The following is a 27,714-nucleotide window of genomic DNA, read 5'->3' on the forward strand; positions in this document are numbered from 1 at the left end:
CCAATCTGGAAGCTACAAGGAAGCTGTAAATTCAAAAGCAGAAAGAGAAGATCTACCAGCAAAAGACAGAAAAAGGGAAAGGATTCAGAAAACATTTCCTGCAATCTAATTAATAATTACTCCCAATTCCCCAGTGAGAAGAACAAGAATCTGACAGTCCCCTGCAGCCAGAGCTTAGCGCACATCCAGAGTGGCAATTCCATCACCTAGAAGAAAAAAAAAAAAAAAAGAAGAAGAAAAAGTGATTTAGTTAGTTTTAAAGTTACTCTAATTTCTTAAAACCAAACGAAAACATTTGCTTTTGATTTTTATTGGGCAAATATAATGAGCAGTGGGCACAGGGCATGTCATTAATGCTGATGTGAATGATGCTTTCTGGGGGAAGACCAACGCATTTCCCAAGTCCAACTCCTGCCCAAGGACTGATTTGCACAGGCGTAAAATCTCTTCTATGAAGTGATTTTGTTCCATCTAATCATACTTGCCCAGTCTGTTCCCTGTGGATACTGCCAGGCTGGAGACAGGCACACAAAGACCACTTTGGCCAGGGCTCTCTCTGTCTCTGCAGACTGGGGACTCTGCAGTGACCAGGACACTCCAGCACAGACAGCCTGGAACCAGAGCAGATCCCTCTGGATTGGCAACATCCTGGGGATACCTGGGGACAGAAACCATCAGCCTCTGGGGCTCCCATTTCTTGTCCATCACAAAGATCGTGCCAAATTTAGGGATGCAGCTCCTCAGACTCTGTGACCACAAAACCCAGTTCTGGCCTTGTTCTCGTGGGGACCCACAGGGACTCAACAAAAACAATAAAGGTTAGAGTTTTGTGCTGCTTTGACAAACCTCACCTCAGCTCTGCCTTGGCACTGCCCCTCTGCTCCCAAACACCTCTGTGGGATTTTGGCCCCTAATTTGCACAAACCCATGGTACTTTGCATAATAACTCAACAATGGTCATTAATGGGTGCTGCAGGTGGGAGTCAGAGGGGTTCCTGTGCTCCAGCAGTGCCAGGAGATGTCTCATCCCTTCCCCAGGGCGCTGCTGCAGGGACATTCTCCGGGAGGCTGCAGGACACACCTGCACCAGGATGGGAATCTGGGCTCTCAAACCCATCCAACAGCTCCGGCCCTGGAGCTGCTGCTGAACCTCCTGCTTGGCCAGTGGGGCTGAGAGAGGGAAAACTTACAGGGGGAACTGAGAAAACAACCCCAAATCTCAGTAACTCACTTCGTAGTAAAAAGCTGTGCCTGCGTTTGCACACATCCAGGAAAAGCACTCCCACTGGAGGAGCCTTGGAATTTCCTTTGGCATTCACTGGACCGGCACAGCTCAAACTGATGCCATTCAGTTCTCCATCTCCCAAAGGCAGGTTCTCCTTTGCTGTGGGGTTTTTGCCTGTCCCGTAGTCCCGAGGCAGAAATCAACTAATTCAAGGCAGCACCTCAAAACATTGGGGGAAAACACCATAACACTACACGGCCTCCCTTTGTAAACAAACACCAAACTGCTTAAATAAAAAACAATAAATGGCACACTACAACGTCTGGCACTTTCAATTTAACCACGGCGAGTCAGCTGGTAAATTACACAGTGTTAAACTTAAAATAAATAAATAAATAAATAAATCAATTATGATATGAAAGTCAGGGAGATCAGAGAATCCCCCTACAGGGAACTAAAAAAACAACCACTGCTTTGGCTTCATGGGAAAGCCTGGAAAACGCTTGGAAGCGATGCCGATTTGTCCCGTTTCGTCCCAGTCTCTTCCTGGACCTCGACCGCTTTTAACACAGATGCTGCTGTCTCAGGAAGGTTTTGGAGCGCTCCTGAAAGTTTTTTTAAGAGCCCACAGACTGAAAAGGCACAGGGCGTCTATCACGGACATGTGAACTCCCACAAAACAGCTCCTTTCCCCTCTCAGTACAAAGTTATTTTCACACGGTATCATTTAACAGGAGGTGCCCGGGAACTCAAGACTGAGCCCTGCATAAAACAAAACAAACGGAGGGGGAGGAAGCTTTGCTCGGGGGGAACGCACTCCGGGACAGACTTGACCTTGAGTTTTGCTCTTTGTGTTGGGACATTTTACAGAGAAACTCCAGCACGGGAAAGCCGCAGTGCAGCGAACGAATCCCCGAGAATCCTTTCCCATCCCCTCCCGCCCTCCCCACAGCGCAAGGGGCGCCGCCATGTTGTGCTGCCCCCGCGCAAAGCCCGCCGGGAGTTGTAGTTCCCGCCCCGCCGCACAACATGGCGGCCCCGCGCCGCCGCTGGGTCCTTGTGCCCGCCCGCCCCCTCCCTCATCCCCCTTCACTCCGTTCCCTGCTGATGGCAACGCCCCGAGCGCCCGGGAGAGCCCCGCTTGTTCCCCCCGCGGTCACAGATTTCCATTTCCGCACTGTGGCTGCCGCTTCCACGCTTTTATTGTCAGTGCGGGCGCAGTGATGGGGTGCTGTGCTCTGGAGGGGGGGGCGCGCTGAGGTGCAGACACCTCTGCCCCCCAAAGTGCAGGTGGGGTGGGGAAGGGGGCGTGCGGCCCTTCCCCACGGTGCCCTGGCGGCGGGGGCTCTGCCCGTGCCCCCCTAAGATCAGGGCGCGGGGTCAGCGCTTGGGGTCGGGCCATCCGTGTGGTCGCAGAAGGGGCCGGAGCCGCCGTCCAGGCTGTCCTGCCGCACCACCCCGCGGGGCCGCGACGAGGGCCGTGACTCCCGGCGGGGCCGCCCTGGCTCCTCCACAGCCTCGAACACCTGTTGGGGGACAGAGAGGGGTCATCCCACGCCGCGCCGTGGCCGGACCCCCCGGCCCGCCCCGGTCCCCCGCTCACCTCGCCGGCCAGGGGCTCCCCCGGCAGCTCGGGGGGCTCGGGCGTCTCCAGCAGGCTGATGCTCCGCATGACGGCGCAGAGGGAGATGCGGGGGCGCCGGGAGGCCCCCAGCACCGCCCTGCCGGCCGCCTCCTCCTCGGGGGGCTGCGGGGAGGGCAGCGGGGACGACAGCGGGGACAGCGGGGACGGGACACTCGTGTCCCTCGGGGTGTCCTCCTCGGGCTGCGGCGCCCGCTCGGCCGCCCGGGGCTCCCAGAGGCTGCTGTGCCGGCTGCCACACACCCGCCGGTCAGTGCCTGGACACGGCCCCCAGGGGAGCCACACCTGTCCCCTCCTACCTGTCCCCTTCCACTGTCCCCCTGCCTGCTCACCTGTCCCCTCCTACCTGTCCCCTTCCACTGTCCCCCTGCCTGCTCACCTGTCCCCTTCCACTGTCCCCCTGCCTGCTCACCTGTCCCCCTCCTACCTGTCCCCTTCCACTGTCCCCCTCCCTGCTCACCTGTCCCCCTCCCACCTGTCCCCTTCCACTCTCCTCCTCCCTGCTCACCTGTCCCCTCCTACCTGTCCCCTTCCACTGTCCCCCTGCCTGCTCACCTGTCCCCCTCCCACCCGTCCCCACCCTGTCCCTGCCCCATCCCCGCTCACCTGGCACTGAGGATGCCCTGGTAGAAGTCGAGCTGCCGCATGAAGCCCGGGTTGGGCAGGACGCTGGGCCGGCAGTGCCGGACGTGCCGCAGCGCCCGCTCCAGGGGCCACCCAAACTCCTTCATGGCGTAGGCCAGCACCGTGGCGGCCGAGCGGCTCAGCCCCATGCGGCAGTGCACCAGTGCCCGGCCCCCCGACGCCCTGCACGGGGGACACCGGGGACACCATGTCCACAGGGCTCCCCCAATGCCCCAACCACCCCAGGTTCACCATGTCCACAGGGCTCCCCCAATGCCCCAACCACCCCAGGTTCACCATGTCCACAGGGCTCCCAGTATCCCCAGCCACGCGAGGATCACCAGGAACACCGAGTCCCCAGCCATTCTCGTGTCCCCAGGGCTCCCCTTGTCCCACAGAGCTCCCTGTATCCCCAAGAGCCCCATGCTCCAGATCTCCCTGGTCCCCCCAGTATCTGCAGAGACCCAATTCCACAGGGCTCCCCAGTGCTCCCAGTGTCCCCAGTGCACCCCAGCACTTCATTCATCAAGACTCTTCCCCATATCCCCCTGCGCCCAGCTCCAGCCCCTGACCCTCCATGTCCCCGATGTCCCCCCACCATGCCCTGGGGGCTGCCCTGGCCCCACTGACCGGACGCGGGAGAGGAAGAGGAAGGTGTCATTCCAGTGGGGCAGGAGCTGGGCCGCCTCCTCGTCGTACACCCGTACGTTCATGTACGTGAACAGCGCTGGGAAGAAGTTGTCAATCTCCCGTGCCACGTTCAGGATGTGCGTGACCCTGTGGGGACATAGGTGATACCCCAACGGGTGTCCTATGATGACCTCATACCTCATGGCCCCACCCATGCCATAGGATCCCATGCCACACCATGTCACTCCGGATGACCCCATACACATCCATGACATTCCAGATGACCCCGTACCCACTGTGCCACCCCAGATGACCCCGTACCCACCCCTGACACCCCAGATGCCCCCATGACCACAAAGACCCCATGCCACCCCAGTGGCACCCCAGATGACCCCATGCCATGCCGGTGTCACCTCTGATGACCCCATGACCACCCCACCATGACCCCAGGTGCCCCTGTGCCATGCCACACTCACTTGTTCTGCTGCAGCTCCTCCAGGTTGGCCGCATTCCACTCGGAGCCCTGTGCGGTGACAGCCATGAGGGGTGGGGACACCCTTGCCCACCCTGCCCACCCTGCCCACCCCGCTGCCCACCAGGTAGAGGTGCGGGAACACACGTGAGGGCCGGTCCATCTGCGCCAGCACCAGCAGCATCTCGTTGTCGATGAAGTCCTTGTGCTGGGCCAGGCTGTGCCCCGTGCGCCACTCCAGCTCCTCCCGCACCTGCACACCACCAGGGGTGAGGGACGGCGCTGCCTGGCCTTCCCTGTCCCCCCCACCTGCTGCCACCCACCTCCTTGGAGGTGACGTTCTCCAGGTCGGCAGTGGCCATCACGTCCCGCAGCAGCGCCCGCACCGCCTGCTCCGACAGCTCTGGTGCCGCTGGCCTGGCACCCCATCACCTCATCATGGGTGTCACCACCGGCACTGCCCACCCACCCCAGCCAGACCATGCCCTGCACAGACCCCGCCTCCCTAAATGCAACCCCTGCATCTCCATGACCCATTTTCTTTAAGTGGGAAACTTAAAAAACTGGAAGCTCTACCCATTTTATTTAAGACCCACCCGTTCCTTTAAGCCCCACCCCATTCCTTCAAGCCCCACCTCATTTCCTTTAAGCCCCACTTATTCCTTTAAGCCTCATCCTATTTCCTTTGAGCCCCACTTTATTTCCTTTAAGCCCCACTTTGTTTCCTTTAAGCCCCACCCCATCCAGACAAGCCCTGCCCCGTAACCCACACGCGGAATGCAGACCCCAGCCCTTGGCACAAGCCCCACCCGGCAGAACCCCGCCCTCACAGCCCCACCCAATGCCCCACCCTTACACCACAAGCCCCCCGTACCCGGGCTGTGGGTCGGCTCTTACCGCAGGGGCGGGGGCGATGCCGGGCGCACGGACTCGAGGTCGGCCATGGCCAGCCACTCGTTGAGGCAGCTCTGCTCCGAGCTCAGCGCCGCCGCGTAGCCGCGGGCCCAGGCCAGCGCGGGGCCCCCCGGGATGTGCCCGCCGCGGGCAGCGTCCTCGCAGGCACGGTGCAGCTCCTGCAGCACAGCCCTGCCGCACGCCACCTGCCACCCCTGCTCTGCCACCGCCACCCCGACACCGCCCCAGCACAGTCTGCCGCCACCCCAACACCGTGCCCCTGTGTCGGCCGTCCCCTCCATGTGGATGCCGCTATCCCTCTGCCAGCTGTGCCCAAACCCTCCCCCAGCCCTGTTCCCGTCACTGTGCCCATGGTGGTGCCTGTAGGTCTGTGTCCTGGCTCTGCCCATGGTGGTGCCCACATCCCCTGTGCCCACGCTGACACCAATGTTCCCTGGGCCCCAACAGTGCCCATGTTCCCCATGCCCCCAGCAGTTCCCGTATCCTGTGTCCGTGGTGGTGCTCCCATCCCCTGTGCCCTTGGCAGTGCCCACATTCCCCGTGTCTGTTGTGAGCTCAGATCCCCCATGCCATGGTGGTGCCCACACCCCCTTGGCCCGTGGCAATGTCCATGTCCCCCATGTCCAGGGTGGTGCCCACACCCCCATGCCCATGGTTACACCCAGGCCTCGCTCACCACATGGTCTGCACCGAGATGGGCTTGAAGATGCGGGTCTGTCCACCCGACGTCACACTGAACCCCCTGGGCACCACGGGGATACGTGTGGGTCAGGGTGAGCACCCCAGGCCCACCCCTCCCCATTCCCAGAATCCCGGCCCCCCCTTACCCATCGCCGTCGAGGAACACCTGGGTGTCGCTCCAGAGGGGCAGCACCATGCCCAGGGTGCAGCGGGCGGCCCTGGGGCGGGCACAGGTCAGGGGGTGCGGCCGCCCCACCGTGTCCCCCCCGCACCCCGCTCACCCCTCGTGGGCGAAATCCACTCCCAGCAGCGCCGTCTGGCCCTCGGCGCCTGCCTCCTCCGGCCGCACCACCAGCAGGTACCGCACACGCCGCGGCCGCGCCGACTCCAGCCGCACCGCCTGAGCGGGAGGGGGGCATTGGCAGGGGGATCTGCCCCTCCCCAGAGCCCCCCAGTGCTCCCAGGGACCTGGGAGGAGCATCAAGCATGCCAGGGCCAGGCTGGGCCGTATCCCATCCTTACACCATCCCCATCCATTCCATCCCTGTTCCTATTCTGTCCTGTCCTGTTCCGTCCCTGTCTTGACATCATCCTACCACATCCCTGTTCTGTTCCTGTCCATATCCCATCCCCATTCTGTCTCCATCCCATCCCCTCCCTGTCCCCATCCCATCCCCATGTTCCAGAGGGATCCATGCCCTACCAGCCGGATGGCATCCTGGGGGCGCAGCAATTGCATCATGAGGTGCAGGTGCTTCTCCTGCTGCCTCGGGGCCTGGCCAGGAGGCTCATCTGGTGGAGGCTCATCCAGGGGGGTCTCAGCCGGGGGGGGCTCGTCCTGGGGAGGCTCCTCTGCAGGCAGCAGCAGCGCAGCCCCCTTGACCATGACAAAGCTCTGCCTGGGGGGTAGGAGGGTCCTGAGCAGCTGGGGCAACCCCAGAGCGCTCCTCTGAGGGAGACAGAGCTGGGGAGGGGGCAGCTGTACCCTCCCCATCCCAGTGCCCCCCATCCCGGGGGTCCCGAGGCCCCTCTCACCGCCGCTGCAGTTTGCCACGTCTGGGAGCATCTTCCTCCTGCAAATTGTGGGGGGCAATTCCTGGGGGGAGCGTGACCCCAGGGCACGGGCAATGCCTGGGGGTCCCACCCCCCTTGACCCCCCCCAGCATGGACACCACAGTCCAGTGACCCCTGCCAACCACCACCCCCATGGGCCCCTGGGGAGGTGTAGGGGCCCCATGGGGGTCCCACTGGGGAGGTGGATTCCTGGGGACTTCCCCTCGGAATAGCAGAGGGGGTACTGCCCCGGTGCCCCTCACCCTGGAATGGGGAACCTGGGATGAGCACCCAGAAAAGGCCCAGTGGGAGAGGGGGGGCACCGGGAGCCACTGGGACAGTGAAGGGACTGGGAGGACTGGGGAAAGTGGGAGCAACTGGGGACAACCATCCACACTCCCATATTCCCCCCTTAACTGCGGGAGCAGCGGAGACACCAACGTGCACTGAGGGCAACTGGGTAAACTTCCAGCAAACTCGTAGTAAAGTTCCACCGGGAACGGCCGGGATAACCTTGCACCGGGAGCGACCGGAGATTTCCGCCCCCCACCCCCTCTTCCCTCTGGGATCCCCCGGACTAGCCCATCGCGACCTCCGAAGCACCGGGGCTCCCGGGAACAGCCCCCCGCACCAGAACCCCCCGAACCAACCTAAACACCCCCCAGGGCACCGGGACGCGCAGGAGCTCCGAGACCCCCCGGCCCATCCTGTACCCCCGCACCGGGATCCCCCGGGGCTCCGGGACAGCCCGCTTCCCCCCGGGAGTCCCCATCCCCCGCACCGGGATGGCCCGGGACAGCCCGTACCCCCGCTCCGGGACCTCCCCGGGCTCCGGGACCCCCCGGCCCGTCCCCGCCGGGATGCCCCGCTCAGCCCCCGTGCCGGAGCCGCACTCACCGCGGGGCCCCCGGGCGAGCCCCCCGCCCGCCGCACCGTCACCAGCGCCATGCCCCGCCGCGCCGCCCCCCCGCACCAGGAAGCGCCGCCGCTGCCCCGCCCGGACGGGAACGGGAACGGGAGCGGGAGCGGGCACGGCTCCGGGCACGGCACGGCCACGGCAACACCGCCCCGGGACCACCGGAGAGCCCCCGCTCGAGCGGGGCATCCCCAGCATCCCGGAGCCGCCCCGGCAGCCTTTCCCGGGGATTAGCCGGGACCCCCACGCGCGTTGCCCCTGGGCAACTCAGGATCCGCATTCCAGCCCGTGGGACGCCCCCACCCCCAGGAAAGAGGGAAACTCCCGAGCTCCCCGGCACGTGGGACCCCCCACCATGTCGCCAGCAGATGGGAACCCACCCAGTTTCCCAGAACCTGGGACCCTCCAGGTCCTCAGAGGGTGGGAGCCCTCCGAGGGTTCCTGGCACTTGAGACCTCACCCAGGTCCCCAGAATGTGAGACTCCCCACGCCCTCAGATCTCCAGAAAATGAGAAGCCCCCAAGGGTCCTGGCACCTGGGACCCCTCAGGTCCACAGCAGGGGGGAACACCACAAGAGACCTCAGCACCCATGCCGCCCCAGATCCCACCAGGTGGGAATCCCCAAGGGTCCCCAGCAGGTGGGGAAACCCCCCCCCCCCAGTTCCCCAACCCATGGGACACCCCCAGGTACTCCGTAGGTGTGAATATCCTGAGGGTCCTCAGCACATGGGACCCCCCCAGGTCTCATCAAGTGGAAATCCCCTGAGGGTCCCCAGCATGTGACAGCCCCCCAAAACCCATCACCCCACGGGGCCCCAGTCAAGCCCCTCTTCCTGGGTGAGGGTATCCCCAGGAAATATAATTAAATAAATCAACCCCAGGGCTGGGAATGGGGGCACGGGGCCAGATTTGGGGGAGTTGAAGGGGAGGAGCACCCCAGCAGTACCACACATACGCTTAGTGGCTGAGGCCCATCACCTGAGCCCCACCCTACCTGCAGGCTCCACCCTTTTTCCCAGCCTCCACCCCCTGGGACACCCCACCCATCACCCCCCCAGGCACAGACACGTTTTTGTGTATATATATATATATATATGTATATGTATATGTACAGACATTCGGGGCCCCTGCTCCCCCCACTGCAACGAGGGACGAGGCCAGGGGGTACCCCTGCAGCGCCCCCCCCAACTGGAGTGCCTTTAAATAGGGGTCACCCACATCCCACGGGGACCCCTGGGGACATCCTGCCCCCCAGGGGGTCAAGGTACAACACCAAAGAGGAGGAGGAGGGAGGTCCCAGGGGAGGGGGACCTAGGAATTGGGGTGTTCCTGGGGTGGGGGTTCCCAGGTGAGGGTCCCTGGGCTGAGGTTTGAGCCTGGCAGGAGAGGAGCCCTGGACTGGGGGTCCTGGGGGTAGGAGGATCCCTGGATCAAATTCCCCCATGCGGGGGCTGTGCCCACATCAGGGGGTCCCCATCATGGGGGGGCCACCCCGGCAGGGCTGTGCCCAAACTGGGGTGTCCCAGTGTAGGACAGTACCCACGCTGGGGTGTTCCCTGGGTGGGGTGTCCCTGTCCCTGCAAGGGGTGTGTCCCCACGTGGGACATCTGCGTCCCTGCGTGGCGTGACCCCACGTGGGACATCCCTGTCCCGGTGCAGGATGTCCCTGTCCTGGTGCTACTTTTCGGTGAGGGAGAGGCGCAGGATGCGCTGGAGCTCCTCGTCCTCCTCACGCCGCCGCCGCTCCCGCTCCTCCTGCTCCCGCTCCGACAGGGCCATGGCCAGGCGCAGCTGCTCCGCAAAGCTGCCATACTCGGGGGGGCCTGGGGGGCTCCCCCCACCCGCGCCGGGGGGGCTCCCGGCGGCCGGGGGCTCGGTGCTGGGCCTGGCCTGCAGCAGCATGCTCTCCTGCAGGGCCCTGCCAGGGGACAGCAGACGTGGCCGTGTCCCCTTTGTGGAGGCCACACCCCCTCTGTGAAGGCCACACCCCCTCTGGCACACCTGTGCCCCACCCACCCCAGGTGGACACTCCCCACCCCACGCTCCACCCACCTGCCAGCCACACCCACACCGGTCACTAGCCCCGCCCTCTATGGCCACACCCTTTGGACAGCAAGAAGCTCCTCCCCTTTTTGTCACCCCCAAACCTTGACATTGCTAAGCCCTGCCCCTCATGGACCTGCTCCCTCCCACCAACTTTTTAAGCCCGTTTAGGCCACACCCCTCTGCCCCACCCCAACGCCTTTAGGTCCCTCCCTCCCACCAGGTGAGGTGGGTGTGGCACCCCCCACCCCGCGGGTGGAGCCCCACCTCTCCAGCTGCAGGTCCTCGTCGTAGGGCGGCGGCTCCGCGCCCGGGCGGGTGTTGGTCAGCGCCTCCCAGATGGTCACCTGTGGGGCGGGGCTGCAGGTGAGCAGCTGTGGCCAGGTGAGGGGGTGTGGCCAGGTGAGCAGGTCTGGCCAGGTGAGGGGATGTGGCCAGGTGAGGGGGGTGTGGCCGCACCTGGTCGGTCTCGGTGCCGGCGTCCAGCAGGCTCTGCTGGATGGCGAACTGCAGCAGGTCATCGTCCTCGTCCCGCAGGGGCTCGCTGCGCCCCGCGCCCAGCACGGTGTACCCCGCGGGCACCTCGAACACCCCCGCCTCCACCTCGCACGGGAACGGCCAGGCTGCCGTGGCAGGGGGGCTGTCAGCACCCGCGGGTGTCCCACAGCACCCCACACCCACGGCATCCCACGGAACACTGTGCCCACAGCACCCCGTGGCACCCCGAGGCATCCCATGGCACCCCCCACGTCCCACGACATCCCACGGTGTCCCACAGCATCCCATGGCACCCCACGGCGTCCCATGGACGCCCACAGTATCCCACAGCACCCTGCACCCATGGCACCACACAGCACCCTGTGGAATACCATAGCACCCCACAGTGTCCCATGACACCCCACAGCATCTCATGGCACCCTGTGGCATCCCACGGCACCCCACATCATCCCACAGTGTCCCCTGGCGCCACACAGCATCCACACCCACCCCGTTCCCCTGAGCACCCCATGCCACCCTGAGTCCACGGGGATCCCATGGCTCCCAGCACCCCCCGGCTCCCCTAGCCTCACCTCTGGGCCCGGGGGGGTCGGTGCCGGGGGGCTGCTGCGGGGCACAGATCCGCACGGAGCCCAGTGGCTGGTCACACCCGCACAGGTTGCTGAAGGTGATGCGGGCGTTGAGCACATGGAACAGCGGGATCTCTGCGGGCACAGGCATCAGTGGCTCCGCCCCTCATTGAGCCCTGCCCCTAATTAATCCCATCCCGACTAAGGCCCGCCCTCACCGATCTTGACGGGGAAGCCGGGGGGCAGCTTGAGGGTGATGAAGTCGCGCAGTTTGGCGAAGTGGGCGTTGGAGATGGCCATGAGGTCGATGATGGGCGTCACCTGCTCCGCCAGCGACAGCGGGTGCTGCTCGCACAGCCACAGCGTCGCCTTGAACCTGCCCGGGCACCGCCGTGGGCACGGGGACCCGCTGGGGACACCGCCCGGCTCCGGGGACACCGCCCCAGGGCCCCGGCACCGCCCCCGCGGGGACACACTTGGGATGCATGTCACCACTCCCAGGGTTCCTGACACACACTGCCGTGTCCCTGGGGACCTTGTCACCACCCCAGCATCACAGCCCCTGGGACCATGTCACCGCCCCTAGGAGTCCTGACACCCCATGCCATGTGCCAGGGACCCCACCACAACCCGGTGGGCCCTGACACCCAGTGCCACATCCCTGGGGCCCCGTTATGGGTCCTGACACTCCACGCCACGGCCCCTGGGACCCTGCCAGCACCCCAGGGGTCATGGCCCTGGGACAGCGTCACCACCCCTGTGTCACATATCCCAGGGCCCTGTCACCACCACCACGGGTCCTGTCACCTGGTGTCACGTTCCTGGGACTTCTGACAGCTGGTGCCACATCCCCAGGATCCCATTACCACCCCATGGATCCTGACAGCTGATACCACATCCCCTGGATCCTGTCACCACCCAGTGCCATGTCCCCATGATGTCTGTCCCCTCGGGGCAGTGGCCTCACCTCTGCACTTTGCTGGACATCTCGATGGGGCGCCCGATGTTGCGGGTCTCGAGGTCGAAGTGGGGGTCAAAGTACTCCTCGGGGGTGATGGCCGTGGGGTTGGTGGGGCTGGCAGCCTGCAGCACGGGCGCCTGCGGGGACACCAGCGCTGCTCAGCCCCACCAGGGACCGCCAGTCCCCACTGGGGACCCCCAGTCTCCCCGGGAACCCCCTGGCCCAGTCACTCACCCCGTTGTGGGTGCCGTGCTGCTGTGCAATGCCCAGGAAGGAGTGGAAGGGGGTCTTGGAGCCTGGGAGGAGAGGGGAGTGCAGGGGTGCAGCGTGGGCAGTGGGGGGGCACCCCTGGGGCTGCCCAGGCTGCCACCAGTCACACCCTGCGTGGGCTGCCACACCTGATGGGTGACACCCCAAACGGTGTCCCACGCCTGGCATGTCACACTCCGCACCCGGTGTCCCACACCTATCACATGTCACACCCCACACGCTGTCCCACCCCTGGGGGACGCCTGTCCCACACCCAGTGTCCCACACCCAGTGTCCCACCCTGGAAGGGGGTGGGCTTTGCCCAGGAGTGGCCATGTCCCCGCTGTGCACAGGCCCCTGACTGGCTGCCGGGGCTGTCACCTTTACTGCGTGACTTGTCCTGGTCCGACAGATGCTCCGTCCTGGTCTTGGTGACCAGCTCCACGTTACTGGCGCTGTACACCTGGGGGGCGACACCGTCAGCCCCGCCACGCTCCGGGGTGTCCCCGGCGTCCCCCCCCATTCTCTGTGCCCACCTTGGCCTCGTAGCCGCTGACCACCTCCATCTTCTCCGAGCGCCAGCCCCAGATCCCAGACTTGTTCCTGGGAGGGTGGAAGGCGTCAGGTCCCCACGGGGGGGGTCCCCACAGCCGCTCACCCTCTCCTTGCGCAAGCGTTTTCCTTCCTTCCCCTCCGCACGTGCCTCCCCCTGGCCACGGCCCCTTCCCGCCGAGTGTCACCACCCCCGCCACGCCAGGGCGCTGTCCTCGCCCTTCCCACCTCTCAAAGGCGATGTTCCGGGTGTCCAGGTGCGTGGAGACGATGGGGGAGGTGAGCCTGCCGGCCACGTGCTCCTCGGTGGGCTGCATGGCCGCCAGCAGCAGGTCGGGCTCGTGCAGGGCCAGCGCCAGCGTCTCCGTGTACACCACCTGCTTGTCGTGGTCCACCTCCATCACCACGGCCCCCTCGTCTGCGGGGGGACACCGGGGGGTCGGCACACAGCCCCCCATGGCACCCTGACACCCCCCAGCATGGGGGTCCCTGCGGGCTCTGGGGGAATTGGGAGTCCCTGGTATGTGTGGGGGCTGAGATGGTCCCCTCGGGAAGGGGGAACTGGGGTCCCAGGGGGTCGCTATAGGAGATCTGGGATCCTTAAAGGGCAGTACTTATAATGCAGGGGGTCTTGGGGAGGCATTTGGAGATTGCCTGAGCATATCTGGGGTTCCAGGGGGTCCCTACAGGGAATCTGGTAGGTGCTTATGGTGGTATTTATAGTGCAGGGGGTCTGGGTGGCTCTCCAGGTGACTGGAGGTTCCCAAGAGGTCCCTATAGGGAATCTGGGGTCCCTACAGGGATGTACTTTTAGTGTAGGGGTTCTGGGGGCTCCCCACAGGGACTGGAGGGTTCCCAGGTTTATCCAGTGTGCCAGGGGGTCCAGATAGGTCCTTACAGGGAGGTACCTATAGTGCAGGGGGTCTGGGAGAGTGACTAGAGAGTGTCTGGGGTCCCAAGGGGTCCCTACAGGGGATCTGGGGTCCTTATGGGGATGTAAATATAGTGCAGAGGTGTGGGGGATTCCCAGGGTGACTGGAGGGTGCCAGGGGGTCCCGGGGGGGGGGCTGGAGCTGACCTTCCCCCTTGAAGATGTAGCTGCGGCGGCCGCGCTGCCACGTCATGTGCTCGAAGCCCAGCAGGGTGGTGTCCACCCGCAGGCTCTCGCCGCGCTTCCACACGCGGTACACGTCACTGGGGCACACCTTGGACACCAGCGGCACTGCGGGCACGGGGACCCCCTCAGACACGCGCCCGGGGGGCTCCCGGGACACCCACAACCCGCAGAGCCCGGCCACGCTCACCCCAGCTGGTGAACTCCCACTTCATCTCCACGTAGAAGTCGGACGCCTGGAAGGGATGAGGAGCAGGATGAGCTGGGGGTCCCTGCTGGGGGAGTCCTGGGGGCAGGGATTGGGGTCCCCATAGGTGGGGATATGGGGATCTGGGAGAGTGGGGTCATGGGTGGGGGTCCACGGGGAAGGATAAGGAGGGGGCCCCAGGGAAAAAGGATAAGCACAGGATCCCCAGGCAAAGAGTGGGGTTAGTGGGGGGTTCTGGGGAGAATTGGGATTCCCTGCTGGGGTTACTGGGGAGGTGGGGAGTCCTGGGGGAAGGGACTGGAGTTCCTATTTGGGTCCTATGTGGGGATATGGGGATCAGGGAGGGTGGCTTCATGGGTGTAGGTTCACAGGGATGGATAAGCAGAGTGTCCCCAGGGAAAGAGTGGGGTCAATAGGGAGTTCTAGCAAGATTTTGGGGGGTCCCTCCTGAGGTCACTGGGGAGGTGGGGAGTCCTGAGGGAAGGGATGGGCGTCCCTACTTAGGCCCTGGGTGGGGATCAGGGTGACCTGGGGGAGTGGGGTCATTGGTGGAAGCCAAACAGGGGATCCCCAGGGAAGGAGTGGGGTCAATGGGGAGTTCTGGGAAGACCTGGGGGAAGTTCTGGGAAGATTCTGGGCAGTGGGGAGTCTGGGGGGCAGGGATAGGTGTCCTTACTGGGGTCCTGGGTGGGGATGAGGGCAACCTCATGGGTAGGGGTCATGGGTAGGGGTCTCCAGCAAAGGAACAGGGTTGATGGGGGTTCCTGGGGAGGTTTGGGGGTGCAGAGGCCGTGGTGGGCCCCAGCTGGGGGGGTCTGTACCCGCCGGAGCTTGCTGAGCAGCTCGGGGATGCCGGCGAGCCGCCGCGTCGCGCGCTGGTAGTCGCGGTACTGGAGCACCAGCTGCACCATCTCGGGGTCCCCCGTGCTCACGGCCTCCTGCAGCACTGGGGGGCAGGGGGCAGGGTCACCCGGGGGCCGTGGTGGCGGTGTCCCTGCGTCCCCGCGGTGCCCCCGTACCCGTCCATCCGTTGGCGTTCTCCCGGCCCACGTTGGCGTTGTGCCGCAGCAGCACCCGCACCGACTCCAGGTGGCCCAGGGACACGGCCAGCTCCAGGGGTGTCCGCCCACGGGGGTCCGTCAGCTCCACGTCATGCTGGAAGGGTGGCAGGGTCACTGCCCCCCGGGCACCCTGTGCCACCCAGTGCCCCCCAGTACTCCCCCTGCATCCCCCTGCTCCCAAGGCCTAGTGCTCCCAGTTACCCCCCAGCTCCAGTGCTCCCAGCCCCTCTCCTCCCAGTGCCCTCAATTTCCCAGCCCCTCTTCTCCCAGTGTCACAGAGCCTCCCCCCCCAAGTCTCCCTGTATCCCAGTGCTGCTATCCCAGTGCTCCCAGTTGCTTCCTGATCCCTGGTGCTACAGTCCTCTATTATCCCAGTGTCACCAGTCCTACCAGTGCCACCAGTTCTTCCAGTGCTCCCAGTCCCCTCTGTCCTAGTCTCCCTTAGTACTCCCCTTCCCCCTCAGTGCTTCCAGTCTTCCTCCAGTGCTCCCAGTCTCCCCAGTCTCCCCTAGTGCTCCTGGTGGTCCCTCCCACCCAGTTATCAGTCCCCCATGTTGCCAGTCTCCCACAGTGCTCCCAGCCTCCCCCAAATGCTCCCAGTCCCTCCCAGTCCTCCCAATCCCCTGTACTCCCAGTCTCCCCTAGTGCTTCCAGTCGCCCTGCAATGCTCCCAGTCCCCTCCCAAGTGCTCCCAGTCCTCCCAGTGTTCTGTGCCCCCAGCCTTCCCTAGTGCTCCCAGCCTCTCTCCAGTGCTCCCAGTCCTTACAGTACCAACCCCCCCAGTGCTTCCAGTTTCCCCTAGTCCTGCAAGTCCTGCCAGAGCTCCCAGTCTCCTGTACCCCAGTTTCCCCAGTTCCCTGTACCTCATCTCCCCCCCAGTGCTTCCGATCCCCCTGTAAGGCTGCCAGTCCTCCCAGTCTCCCTCAGTGCTCCCAGTCCTCCCAATAGCCTGTGCCCCCCAGTCTCCCCTAGTGCTTCCAGTCCCCTCCCCAGTGCCCCCAGTCTTCTCTATTGCTCCCAGTTTCCCTCCAATCCTCCCACTACTTCTCCCACACTGCTCCCAGTTTCTCCCAGTGCTTCCAGGCCCCGTGGTGCTCCCAGTCCTCCCATCAGTCTCCCTAGCGCTTCCAGTCTGCTCCTCATGCTCCCAGTCCTGCCTACTGCTCCCAGTCTCCCTCCAGTCCTCCCAGTCCCCTTCCCACACTGCTCCCCATTTCCCCCAGTGCTCCCAGTCCCTCCAGCGCTCCCAGTTTCCCCAGTGCTCCCAGTCCTGCCTACTGCTCCCAGTCTCCCTCCAGTCCCTCCAGTCCCCTTCCCACACTGCTCCCCATTTCCCCAGTGCTCCCAGTCCCTCCATTGCTCCCAGTCCTGCCTACTGCTCCCAGTCTCCCTCCAGTCCCTCCAGTCCCCTTCCGACACTGCTCCCCATTTCTCCCAGCGCTCCCAGTTTCCCCCAGTGCTCCCAGTCCTGCAGGTCCACCCAGCACGGCCCCGTATCCCCATTCCTCCCATTCCCCCGCCCCCGGCATTCCCAGCGCTCCCAGTGCCCCCATCCCCGCTGCCGCGAGCCCCCGCTCTCTCCCCGCGCTCCCATCCCGCTCCCATCCCGGTGCGCGGTGGATTGGGGTGGGGTGGGGGTGGGTTGCGAGGGTGGGGGGGGGTGCCCGTTCTCCCCGGTGCCATTCCCGGTGCCGCTCCCGGTGCCGCTCCCGGTGCCGCTCCCCCACCGTCCCCGCGCGCAGGGCGCTGTCCAGCGCCTGGTGCCGGTTGTGCCAGACGAGCCGGTGCAGCGGGAAGGTGTCGGCGGGCCGGGCCATCCCCGCACCATGTCCTTTTTATCCCTCCCCCGCCCCGCAACCCGCGGGGGCCGCCGGACGGGCCGCAGCGCGGGGCCTTGCCCGCAATGGCTGCGCGGGGGCGGCGGCGGCGGCGGCGCAGAGCGGCGGCTGGGGCGGGGCCGCACCGGGCACCGGCAGCGGCCACCGGCGCAGGGGAAGGGGAAGGGGAAGGGAAAGGCGCCGGCATCCCGAATGGCACCGGCGGCAGCGCCGGGATCCGCCGTGCCGCCGTGCCCGGTGCCGTTCCGGGATGGACATCGGCACCCGGAACGGCACCGGGCACGGCGGCACGGCGGATCCCGGCTCGTCCGCGTCCCGGGGGCTCCCTGACCCCCCTTTTTGTCAGCTCTGTAGAGCTCAGGGACCACCGTGCACCCGGATTCAGGCTCACCCCGTTTTACCCCATCTCATCCCACCCTGTCCAACCCTCATCCTCATCCTCATCCCGGGGGCTCTCTGACGCCTTTTATGTGGTGACATCAGTCCTGTGGTGAGTGAGTGCTCAGGACCGCTGTGCGGCTGACTGTGGGCTTATCCCATCCCATCCCATCCCATCCCATCCCATCCCATGCCATTCCATTCCATCCCATCCCATCCCATGCCATCCCATCCCATGCCATCCCATCCCGTCCCATCCCATCCTCGGGAATGCCGGAGCACAGCCCCCCGACGCGCTGCCCGCAGGCAGGGCGTGCACAGGAGAGGTGCCACCTGCACCGCCCGGCGACAAGGGGACGGCCAAAGTCACCCCCACAGACAAAGCACAGCAAAGGGGGGGGACGCGACCCCCAGCACTGCCCGCTGACACCCGGGACACCCACCCTGAAGGGCTGGGAGACACCCGGGAATGTCCCCAAAGTGCCAGTGTGTCCATGGGGGGACACACAGGGGCAGCCCCCACATCACAGGAGGTGACAGGGACATGGTGACACCTTCAGTGGGCACGGTGACCTCTCTGCCCCCCGCAGTGAGGCGGAGCCAGGTGGTGTTTTCCTATATTTTTATTATAAAAACTCTTTTTTTTTTTGGCATTCTCACGTCTCTGCTCATGAAAATCTCACTCACTCGTTGACCCCCCCCTCTGCCCAGTGCCCCCCATGCCCAGTGCCCCCTCAGTCCCTGGAGCAGAGCGACCAGAAACCAATATTTACAGATGCTGCCAGGAACTGGGGAGGGGGGGAACCCCTTTGCCCATCAGGAGGCTGATTTTGGGGGAGGGGTCCCACCTAATCCCTCTCCCCTGGGAAGGGGGGGTGGCAGTGGGCTGGGGGTGCCCCCCTTGCCCTGGGGGGTGGCAGGAGGGGCAGAGGCAGAGCTGGGGGGTGCAGGGGACCTGTGGCACAGTATTTACAGGGGGTCCCCCCGGCACACACACACACACACACACACACACGAGGAGTTGGCACCCACGGGACAGGCACAGCCACACGGGGAGGGGGGGACACACTGGCACCCACCGACCCCTTTGGCACACGCGGCAGTGGGGCAGCGGGTGGGCAGGGACGGGCAGGGGCGCGGGGGCTGCCTTCATCTGAGCCGGAGAGTTCGTGGAGGATCAGGGTGGGGACACCAGGAGAGGTGCCCAACGCCAGCGGCGTCACTGCAGCCGTGCCCCTGGGGTGGCACCAGCCCCAGGAGACACGGGAGGACACGCGGGAACCCAACCCAATAAATTAGAGGCGGGGTGGGAAGGGGGGAAAGGACACCCGGAGTGGGTCAGAGCCCGTTGGGGGAGCGCTGGATGAAGGGCACTTTGCTGAGCTCCACCACGGGCGAGCGGGGCTTGTTCTGCATGCGGGGCACCCTCTGCAGCAGCTGCTGCGCCTGGCGCTGCGCGTCCCGCAGCTCCTTCCGCCACTGCACCAGCTCGGGGTCGCTCTGCGGGGCAGGCAACGGGTCAGGAAGGGCTCCTGGAGGGGACAGGGCAGGGGGACAGGGTGGCCAGGAAATGCCCGGGGCAGGGAACAGGTCAGGACAGGCTCCCCAGGACACCAGGGCAGAGGACAGGGTGGCCAAGGACTCCCCAGGCAGCGCACAGGGTGACAGGCTCCCCAGGGCGCCAGGGAAGGGTATGGAGTGGTTGGGTGCTCCCCAGGGCAGGGCATAGGGTGCCAGAGCAGGGGACTGGTGGTCTGGGGCTCGCTGAGGCACCAGGGCAAGATTCGGTTTGTCAGGAGGGACTGCCCAGGGTGCCAGGGCAGGGCACATGTGCTCCCTGGGGCAGGGCATGGATCAGATAGGTTCTCCCCACGGCACTGAGGCAGGGAACAGAGTGGTTTGGGACTCCGTGGGGTGCCAGGACAAGGTACAGGGTGTTTTGGGTCTCCCTGGGTTCTGGAGCTGCCCTGAGCTTTCAGCATTCATGCCCTGTCATGGCTTGAAGGACTAAATGTGCAGAGCTAGTGGCCAGCAGGAGGTGGCCAGCAGCTGGCAGGAGATGGATAGTGCCCAGCAGAGGATGGCTAGTGACAGCCTGGAGGTGGCTACTACCTAGCAGAGGGGATGGCTAGCAGTTAGCAGGAGGTGGCCAGCACCCAGCAAGGTCTGGTTAGTGGCCGGTGGGAGCGAGCAGCACTCAGGGGAGATGGCCAGCAAGGGGGCAGGGGGTGGCCAGCCCTAGGGGTGACCCAGGGGGAGGGGGGCACACTCACATCACACTGCAGCACGAACTGCTTGCCCCCGCGGATGCGGAGCAGGATGCACTTGCGCTCCTTCACCTGCGTCTCCTCCACCGAGTCGATCTCCTCCATGGTGAGCAGGGACTGCTGGGGGGACAGGCTCAGCCCGGCCCCTGGGCCCCCACGCCCCCAAACCCCTCGCAGTGCCCACCCAGTGCCGCAGCCCCCCAGTCCCGTGCCGTGCCCGCCTTACCGGCGACTCGCCCTCCCCGCGCCACTCGAGGCGGTTGGGGAAGAGGTAGAAGTAGCGGCGCTGCCACTGCGTCAGGAAGGGGTTTCCCAGCTTGGCCATGTACCCGTGCATGATGCAGTCCTTGCCCATGGCATACTCTGTGCCCAGGAGAGGCAGGGTCAGCCCCGGGTGCATCCTGAGGGGACTGTCAGGACGGAGGTCCCCGGCCCCACTCACCCTCCTCGTGGCCCAGCTGCTTGTTCTTGGCTTTCTTGCGGGCCTCCAGCTTGTCGGTGTCGGCGTTGACGGCGTCGAAGACGGTCTCGGTCACCTCCTGCTGCCAGCGCTCCGAGATGGTGAGCGGGAAGTTGCGGTACAGCTCCTGGTCGCTCTCCAGCAGCTGGGCAGGGCGGGGCGCCAGGGTGAGGGGCTGCCGGGCACCCCACGCCCCCACACCCGGCCCCTGCGCCCCGGTACCTTGATGCCCTTGGTGTCCTCCTCGTCGAAGGAGCCGATGTCGAAGGCGTCGGCCGCGTTCACCTCGCCGCGGGGCGGGACGAGGGGCGGCGGGTACTGCGGGTAGGAACGGGGGGTCACAGGGGTGGCTGCCCCTGCCCGTGTCCCTGTCCCCAACCACGGGCGTAGCGCCTCTCACCTTCTGCAGGAAAACCATCTGCCAGTCCAGGCCCTTGAAGAAGGGCTCCTCCTTCACCTCCTGAGCCCTGGGGAGGCAGGAGGGCGGGTGAGCTGCGCTCTCAGAGCAGTGCACCAGCACACCCTCCCCAGCAGCCCGGGGGTCTCGGGGCACTCACCCACGCCCCATGCAGCCCAGGCGCCGGTTGACATCCCGCTGCAGCAGCCCCTCCAGCAGAGAGCGCAGCTCCGGGGAGAAGGAGTCTGGCAGCTCCACAGCCTGTGGGAGATTCCACGAGCACACTGGCACCAAGGGACAGGGATAGGGACGCACACAGATGTGCACAGGATACACACAAATGGGCACGAACATGCACTGTGGGCAGAGCTCAGCGTGAAGGACCAGCTGTCCCTGACCCTCCACATCCCCAGTGAGCCCCTCAGGTCACCACCAGCACGTGGTGGGGGGCACAGCAGCCCAGAGGTGCTCGTGCCCTGCCCTCACATCAGCACCCCTGGCACACACACACACACACAGGGGAGCCCCCACTCACCATGGTGAGGGTCATCCGGTCGATCTCGTGCTTGTCCTTTGTCTTGTGCTGCCGAAACGGGCTGTGCCTGCAGCATCAGTGGAGGGGGGGGTCAGCAGTGCCCACCTGGGCCCACCCACACCCACCCGAGCCCGACACTCACCCTCGGAGCAGTTTGAAGAGCATGCAGCCCAGGGAGAACCAGTCGGCGCTGCTGTCGTACGCCACCCCCTTCTGCAGCACCTCCGGCGCCATGTACCCGTGGGTGCCCCTGGGGAGGGGCACAGGGGGGTCAGGGGCCGCCCCGGGCGGGTGGGCAGGGTGGGCAGGGGTGTGGGCACACTCACACGCTGGCGTGGGGCTTCTTCTTGGAGAAGTCGCAGGCCAGGCCCAGGTCAGAGATGCGGACGTGCCCGAACTCGTCCAGGAGGATGTTTGCTGGCTGCCAAGACACGGCATTCCCCCTGAGCCCACAGGCACAGCTGGGGAGCTCTCTGGGATTTGGGGTGTCCAAAGGACTGAGATGGGACTGGGAAGTGCTGATGGGGTCAGCAAGTACCCGCCCTGAGGTCTCAGAGTCTGCCACTGATGTTAGGGGGCTCCCTAAGGGTGTGGGTGCCTGTGGGGACGGTCACCTTGAGGTCACGGTACACGACGAAACGGCTGTGCATGTGCTCCAGGCCCAGGATGATCTCGGCAGCGTAGAACCTCATCTCCGCCTCCGAGAAGACGCCGTGCTGGGACAGGTGATAGTGCAGGTCCCCCCCTGTGACCACAGGGACCAGCTGTCACCCTGGCACTGCCTCCTGGAGCCATGGGGTCCCTTGGTACCGGGGTCTCACCGTTCATGAGGTCGAGGATGAAGCTGAGCTTGTCGGGCGTGTGGAAGGCGTACGACATGCACACGATGAACGGGCAGTCCTGGCGGGAGACACAGGGGGTGGTCATCCTCCCTGCCCCTGTTCCCTGTGCCCTGCCACAGCCCACCAGCAGGGTGCCAGCCCTGCCCCTGTGCCCTCACCCCGGTGCTGACGAGGGACAGCATGATGCGCTCGTTGAGGGCCAGCGTCTCGCCCTGCTTCATCTTGATGCGCTTCTTGTCCAAGCACTTCATGGCGTACCTGGGGGCACGGAGTCCCTGCAGCCACTGTGTCCCCACAGCCACACCACCGTGTCCCTCTGTGGGACCACCAGCACCCCAAATTGGGAGTGAACCCCTCTGCCTCCCGCCACGTGGAGCATCCCCTATTACATTTTGCCCGTGTCTGCTTTCCGGCAGCCGTAGACCTCCCCGAAACCGCCGCGGCCGATGATTCGGTGAACGCTGAAGTCGTTCATGGTGAGCTGGAGGGGTGACAAGGAGGCACGGGTGAGCCTGGACACCTGGGTCCCACAGCCTGTGTCCCCCTCCCTGGAGGTGCATCCTGGGGTGCGGGGGTTCCTGCTCACATGGATGTTCAGCTCCACGTTCTTCCACTGGCAGAACCGCGTGAACTTGTCACTGCAAGGAAGCACAGACAGGGCAAGAGTGGAGACCCTGGAGAAACACCCTCTGCCAAGAACCCTTGGATTTGTCTGGAGACAGGCAGCACCCACTGGAACCCTTGTCTGGGAACAGAGACCCTGGGAGAGACCTGGGGATGAGAAGTGTCCCGAGTCCCCAGTGTAGTGACAGACACCCCTGGAGCTTTATCTGAGAAGGGACCCCCTGGTCCCAGTCTGGGCTAGGAGACCCAGGGACCCAGGGGGATGGGACACCCCGATCCACATGGGACTCTCCTCCCAGCTCACCTCTCGATGAATTTCTGGAAGATGCCCCCTCGCAGGTTCTGGCAGATCTCCTCAATGTAAGGCTGGAGGGGACACAGAGCTCAGCGTGGTGTCCCCAGGGACACCCAGGTCACCCGGCCCCCACCATTACGTGAAGTCTTCTCCATCCCTGGGATTTCACACACCCCCACTGCCACTTCCAGGCCCCCAGGGAAGCTTCTGCCACTCCAGGTAACCTGAATCTCTGAGGACCCCAACACCACCAGACCTGGGGACTCCACTGTCGCCCTAGGGTGACATCCCTGCTACCTCCAGCTCCCAGTGCCCCGATGACCACCCCATGGGGACCACCAGCAATCCCCCATCACTCCCACCATGCTGGGGACCCTCTCACCATCCCTTGGGGTCCCCATACTCGCTGGGAATCTCCTTTTTTCCCCCACCTCCAGGGACTCCTGTCACCCCCAGCCCTCTTTAAGGATTAACTCCCTGAGTACCACAGGTGTCAGGGAACCCCCTCTGTCCCGGGTGATGCTCACCTGGAAGAGATCTGGGGGCACCTGCTTCTTGCTCAGGCGGCTCTGGACGTGCTCCGTGGCGCTCTTGGAGAAGGGCTGTGAGGCGAGATGGGATTGTGTCACTCTGGATAGAAGGGACAGGGACACAGGGGCCAGGCAGGGGAAAACCCCCAGAGGGGGTCTGTGTCTGGGTCTATGGCTCCCAGGACGGAGCCCGTGGAGGATTCGGAGCTCCCTCTGAAGACACAGGGTACCAGGCCCCTGTGGGCACAGGGGGGACACCCCTGCCAGCCCGGTGCCTCGCCCCACGGCACGGCACTCACGTGGGAGCAGGCCAGCAGCTCCTTCATGATGTAATGGTCGAAGATGTGGCGGCTCCGGGCGGCTCGTTCCTCCTCCGAGTCCAGCTTCTCGTACTTCTTGATCTGGAAAGGGCACAGCTCCCGTGGCACAGGGGCACACAGGACCTGGCACACTGGGAACCGCGGCCCCAACCCCTCTGGGTGCCACATCCTGCGGGCGCACGATGGTTCCCCCATCCCCTGTGTCCTGGCTCCCTGGGCACCGTCACCTCGGGTACTGCTCTTGGCACCGCGTCTGTGGGCCTGTAGGTACCAAAGCCCAGCCCACCCCTCCTCATGAACACAGGGGGCTGTCACGGGGGTGCCCCCATCTCACCTCCTCATAAAACTCCATCAGAGGCTTGGCCTCCTCGGCCTGGTTGAAGGCAAAGTCCCGGAAGAGCAGGTAGCCTGGCAGGGACAAAGCCACAGCATGAGAGATGCCAGCCCCACAGCCCACATCAAGGGACACAGGGACCATCCCCTGGCCTGCCTGGCCCTGCTAACACCCCCATGCCAGGCTTGGAGAAGGGAAGTGCCCAGCAGGGAGCGGTGAGGGTTTGGCAGGGTGACAGGGGGGACCGGGCTGGCACAGGGAGCAACGCTGTGGGGCAGGGCAGGGGGGCAGCGAGGGGGCTGAGTGGAGGGGGACACTGTGGCAGGGGCATGGGCGGGTACCACGGGCAGGCTGCCCTGGGGACGACGTGCCCGGAAACCGCCGGGGCCGGCAGGAGGAAGTGAGAGGCGCTTCCTGCCCGGGACGGTTAAGGCTGGCGTGGGGGGAAGCGACAGGGCGGGGGACGTGGGGTGGGGAACGTGGCGCAGCCCCCTGGCACCCCGTCCAGCCCGGCCCCACAGCCCCCCTGCTACCCCCCAGGGGGCAGGGGAATGGCCATGGCCACCATCACTGTCGTGGTGGCCACCAGCCCACTCCAGTGGGTGCTCCCCCAGGTGCCCCCCCACCTCCCCCCCACCCAGGGCCCTCAGCTCACCGATCTTCTGCGTGAAGATCTTGTCAAAGGTCACCTCTCCCCGGTCCTCCAGGTACTTCTGCATGACGCTGCGGATGCTGGGGAGACACCGCAGGGGCTCAGTGCCCCCTGGAAGACCCCGTGCCCACCGTGCTCCTCCTCTCCCACTCCTCCCATGTTCTGTGTCCCCATCCAAGTGTGACAAGTTGCTGGGCCCCTGTAAGGATCACAGGGTGTCCCACGCACTGGGGGTCCAAGGCAGGCTGGGGAGGAGGGTGTCCCCAGAAAGCTTCCTGGGTGCCTGGAAGTGAGGGCACCTGGGTCTGGAAGGGGGAGTGGGGACCCTGACCACACGTGTGCACCTGGGCACGGGTGTGAGTGTGTAAACAAACGTGTGCAAGGCGGCAGGAGGGCAGGGGGCTGCCGTGGGGGGGTCAGAGAGCATACACGTGACTGTATGTCCATGTCCGTGTGTCTCTGCGTTTGTGTCTGTCTGTCAGGCAGGATGAGTGTGTGTCCATGTCTGTCTCCATGTCCATGTGCTGGTGTCTGTCCGTGTGTCAGGCAGCACGTGTGTGTGTCCATGCCCGTGTGCCCGTGTCTGTGTGCCTGTGTCTGTACATCACGCAGGATGTGTCCATGTCTGTGTGTCTGTGTGTCCCTGTCCACGTCTGTGTGTCCCTGCCCGTGCGTGTCCGTGTGTCCGTGTCCGTGTGTCCGTGTGCCGGTGCCAGGGGCAGGACACGGTGCCGGAGCGCTCCCGGGCAGGTGTTCCCAGCGGGTGCTGCACACCCGTGTGCAATGTACCGGTGTCACACCCGTGTGTCCGTGTGCCGGTGTCACACCCGTGTGCGATGTACCGGTGTCACACCCGTGTGTCACTGTGCCGGTGTCACACCCGTGTGCGGGTGCCGGTGTCACACCCGTGTGCGGAGTGCCGGTGTCACACCCGTGTGTTTGGGGTGCCGGTGTCACACCCGTGTGCGGGTGCCGGTGTCACAGCCGTGTCCGTGTGCTGGTGTCACACCCGTGTGTCCGTGTGCCGGTGTCACACCCGTGTCCGTGTGCCGGTGTCACACCCGTGTTTGTGTGCGGGGGGGTGCCGGTGTCACACCCGTGTGTCAGGGTGCCGGTGTCACACCCGTGTGTCAGTGTGCCGGTGTCACACCCGTGTGTCCGTGTGCCGGTGTCACACCCGTGTCCGTGTGCCGGTGTCACACCTGTGTGCGGGGTGCCGGTGTCACACCCGTGTCCGTGTGCCGGTGTCACACCCGTGTCCGTGTGCCGGTGTCACACCCGTGTCCGTGTGCCGGTGTCACACCCGTGTGTCCGTGTGCCGGTGTCACACCCGTGTGCCGTGTGCCGGTGTCACACCCGTGTGTCACTGTGCCGGTGTCACACCCGTGTGTCCGTGTGCCGGTGTCACTCCCGTGTCCGTGTGCCGGTGTCACACCCGTGTCACTGTGCCGGTGTCACACCCGTGTCAGTGTGCCGGTGTCACACCCGTGTCCGTGTGCCGGTGTCACACCCGTGTGTCCGTGTGCCGGTGTCACACCCGTGTCCGTGTGCCGGTGTCACACCCGTGTCAGTGTGCCGGTGTCACACCCGTGTGTCAGTGTGCCGGTGTCACACCCGTGTGCGGGGTGCCGGTGTCACACCCGTGTGCGGGGTGCCGGTGTCACACCCGTGTGCGGGGTGCCGGTGTCACACCCGTGTCCGTGTGCCGGTGTCACACCCGTGTCAGTGTGCCGGTGTCACACCCGTGTCAGTGTGCCGGTGTCACACCCGTGCGGTGCCGGTGTCACACCCGTGCGGGGTGCCGGTGTCACACCCGGTGCGTGTGCGGGTGCCGGTGTCACACCCGTGTCCGTGCGGGTGCCGGTGTCACACCCGTGTGCGGTGCCGGTGTCACACCCGTGTCCGTGTGCCGGTGTCACACCCGTGTGCGGGGTGCCGGTGTCACACCCGTGTCAGTGTGCCGGTGTCACACCCGTGTTTGGGGTGCCGGTGTCACACCCGTGTCCGTGTGCCGGTGTCACACCCGTGTGCGGGGTGCCGGTGTCACACCCGTGTGTCACTGTGCCGGTGTCACACCCGTGTGCGTGTGCGGGGTGTCGGTGTCACACCCGTGTGCGGGGTGCCGGTGTCACACCCGTGTGCGTGTGCGGGGTGCCGGTGTCACAGCCGTGTGCGTGTGCGGGAATGCCCGTGTCACAGCCGTGTGCGGGGTGCCGGTGTCACACCCGTGTCCGTGTGCCGGTGTCACACCCGTGTGCGGGGTGCCGGTGTCACACCCGTGTCAGTGTGCCGGTGTCACACCCGTGTTTGGGGTGCCAGTGTCACACCCGTGTCCGTGTGCCGGTGTCACACCCGTGTGTCTGTGTGCCGGTGTCACACCCGTGTGTCCGTGTGCCGGTGTCACACCCGTGTGCGTGTGCGGGGTGTCGGTGTCACACCCGTGTGCGGGAGCGGCGCCGGGAGCGGTGCCGGGGCTGGGAGCGGCCGGCCGGCCGGAGGGGCAGCGGCGGGGCCTCACCTGGGCTCGGGCAGGACGATCCTCTTGCTGGCGCGGGCGGCGGGCGCGGCGCGGCTCTTCTCCATGGCCATCAGGTAGCTCACGTCGGCCAGCACCGCCTCCAGGTCCGCCATGGCCCCGCCGCGGCCCCGCCGTGCCGCCCGGCCCGCCCGCCGGCCCGGAACCGGAACCGCGCCCGGAAGCGGAACGGGGCCGGGCCGGGAGCGGCGGGGGCGCGGCCGGGCCGGGCTGGGCCGGCGGGACGCGGGACACGGGGCGGGCGGGAACGGGAGCGCCCGCAGCGGCCACGGGGACGGCCCGCACCGGGAAC

The 27,714-nt window shown here is 65.4% G+C and overlaps 3 protein-coding genes across 4 annotated transcripts; all 3 read right to left on the reverse strand.

Annotated features, from left to right (window-relative positions):
- Positions 1–2,423: 2,423 nt before the first annotated feature.
- On the reverse strand, positions 2,424–7,397 carry SSH3 (slingshot protein phosphatase 3). The gene is made up of 13 exons (XM_050336731.1): positions 7,225–7,397; positions 6,893–7,088; positions 6,471–6,589; positions 6,336–6,407; positions 6,185–6,250; positions 5,491–5,679; positions 4,917–5,010; positions 4,718–4,846; positions 4,598–4,644; positions 4,122–4,268; positions 3,474–3,674; positions 2,829–3,099; positions 2,424–2,751 (listed from the first exon to the last, which is right to left on the reverse strand). Exons 1-13 carry the CDS (start codon positions 7,395–7,397, stop codon positions 2,593–2,595), a joined length of 1,863 nt encoding a protein of 620 aa, XP_050192688.1. The 3' UTR covers positions 2,424–2,592.
- Positions 7,398–9,228: 1,831 nt separating this feature from the next.
- On the reverse strand, positions 9,229–17,281 carry ANKRD13D (ankyrin repeat domain 13D). The gene is made up of 15 exons (XM_050335213.1): positions 17,142–17,281; positions 15,373–15,508; positions 15,175–15,299; positions 14,336–14,381; positions 14,110–14,253; positions 13,260–13,449; positions 13,016–13,082; positions 12,861–12,942; positions 12,465–12,526; positions 12,237–12,367; positions 11,488–11,645; positions 11,273–11,404; positions 10,662–10,825; positions 10,470–10,549; positions 9,229–10,077 (listed from the first exon to the last, which is right to left on the reverse strand). Exons 1-15 carry the CDS (start codon positions 17,229–17,231, stop codon positions 9,837–9,839), a joined length of 1,848 nt encoding a protein of 615 aa, XP_050191170.1. The 5' UTR covers positions 17,232–17,281; the 3' UTR covers positions 9,229–9,836.
- A 1,004-nt stretch (positions 17,282–18,285) lies between these two features.
- GRK2 (G protein-coupled receptor kinase 2) lies at positions 18,286–27,557 on the reverse strand. 2 transcript variants are annotated; one of them, XM_050335208.1, is made up of 21 exons: positions 27,405–27,557; positions 24,890–24,966; positions 24,235–24,308; positions 23,880–23,981; positions 23,578–23,652; positions 23,060–23,121; positions 22,718–22,769; positions 22,521–22,612; positions 22,290–22,389; positions 22,111–22,189; positions 21,904–22,034; positions 21,616–21,710; positions 21,432–21,539; positions 21,290–21,356; positions 20,915–21,015; positions 20,758–20,824; positions 20,580–20,675; positions 20,340–20,502; positions 20,124–20,260; positions 19,904–20,014; positions 18,286–19,130 (listed from the first exon to the last, which is right to left on the reverse strand). In XM_050335208.1, the coding sequence occupies exons 1-21, from the start codon at positions 27,515–27,517 to the stop codon at positions 18,969–18,971; spliced, it is 2,064 nt and encodes a 687-aa protein (XP_050191165.1). In that variant the 5' UTR covers positions 27,518–27,557; the 3' UTR covers positions 18,286–18,968. The 2 variants fall into 2 exon arrangements, with proteins under 2 accessions (XP_050191165.1, XP_050191164.1); XM_050335207.1 differs by having other exon boundaries at positions 19,904–20,017.
- Between the last annotated feature and the right edge of the window lie 157 nt (positions 27,558–27,714).

Source organism: Myiozetetes cayanensis, unplaced genomic scaffold (genome assembly GCF_022539395.1).
Source record: "Myiozetetes cayanensis isolate MyiCay16 unplaced genomic scaffold, myiCay2020 scf6-25, whole genome shotgun sequence".
NCBI lineage: Eukaryota > Metazoa > Chordata > Aves > Passeriformes > Tyrannidae > Myiozetetes > Myiozetetes cayanensis.

Bases quoted from the DNA above. Each gene is read 5' to 3' on its own strand.
- ANKRD13D (XM_050335213.1), bottom strand. From the start codon at position 17,231: ATGGCCCGGCCCGCCGACACCTTCCCGCTGCACCGGCTCGTCTGGCAC. The intron at 15,300-15,372 runs GTACGGGGGCAC...CCTGCCCCCCAG, and splicing joins GAACGCCAACGGATGGACGG to TGCTGCAGGAGGCCGTGAGC. The intron at 10,078-10,469 runs GTGGGGCTCCAC...GTCCCCTGGCAG, and splicing joins GAGGACCTGCAGCTGGAGAG to GGCCCTGCAGGAGAGCATGC.
- GRK2 (XM_050335207.1), bottom strand. From the start codon at position 27,517: ATGGCGGACCTGGAGGCGGTGCTGGCCGACGTGAGCTACCTGATGGCC. The intron at 22,035-22,110 runs GTGAGACCCCGG...CTGTGGTCACAG, and splicing joins CATCCTCGACCTCATGAACG to GGGGGGACCTGCACTATCAC. The intron at 20,825-20,914 runs GTGAGTGCCCCG...CTGCCTCCCCAG, and splicing joins CTGGGCTGCATGGGGCGTGG to GGCTCAGGAGGTGAAGGAGG.
- SSH3 (XM_050336731.1), bottom strand. From the start codon at position 7,397: ATGGGGGTGGTGGTTGGCAGGGGTCACTGGACTGTGGTGTCCATGCTG. The intron at 5,011-5,490 runs GTAAGAGCCGAC...ATGGGGTGCCAG, and splicing joins GCATCGCCCCCGCCCCTGCG to GCCAGCGGCACCAGAGCTGT. The intron at 4,847-4,916 runs GTGGGTGGCAGC...GGTGGTGTGCAG, and splicing joins AGAACGTCACCTCCAAGGAG to GTGCGGGAGGAGCTGGAGTG.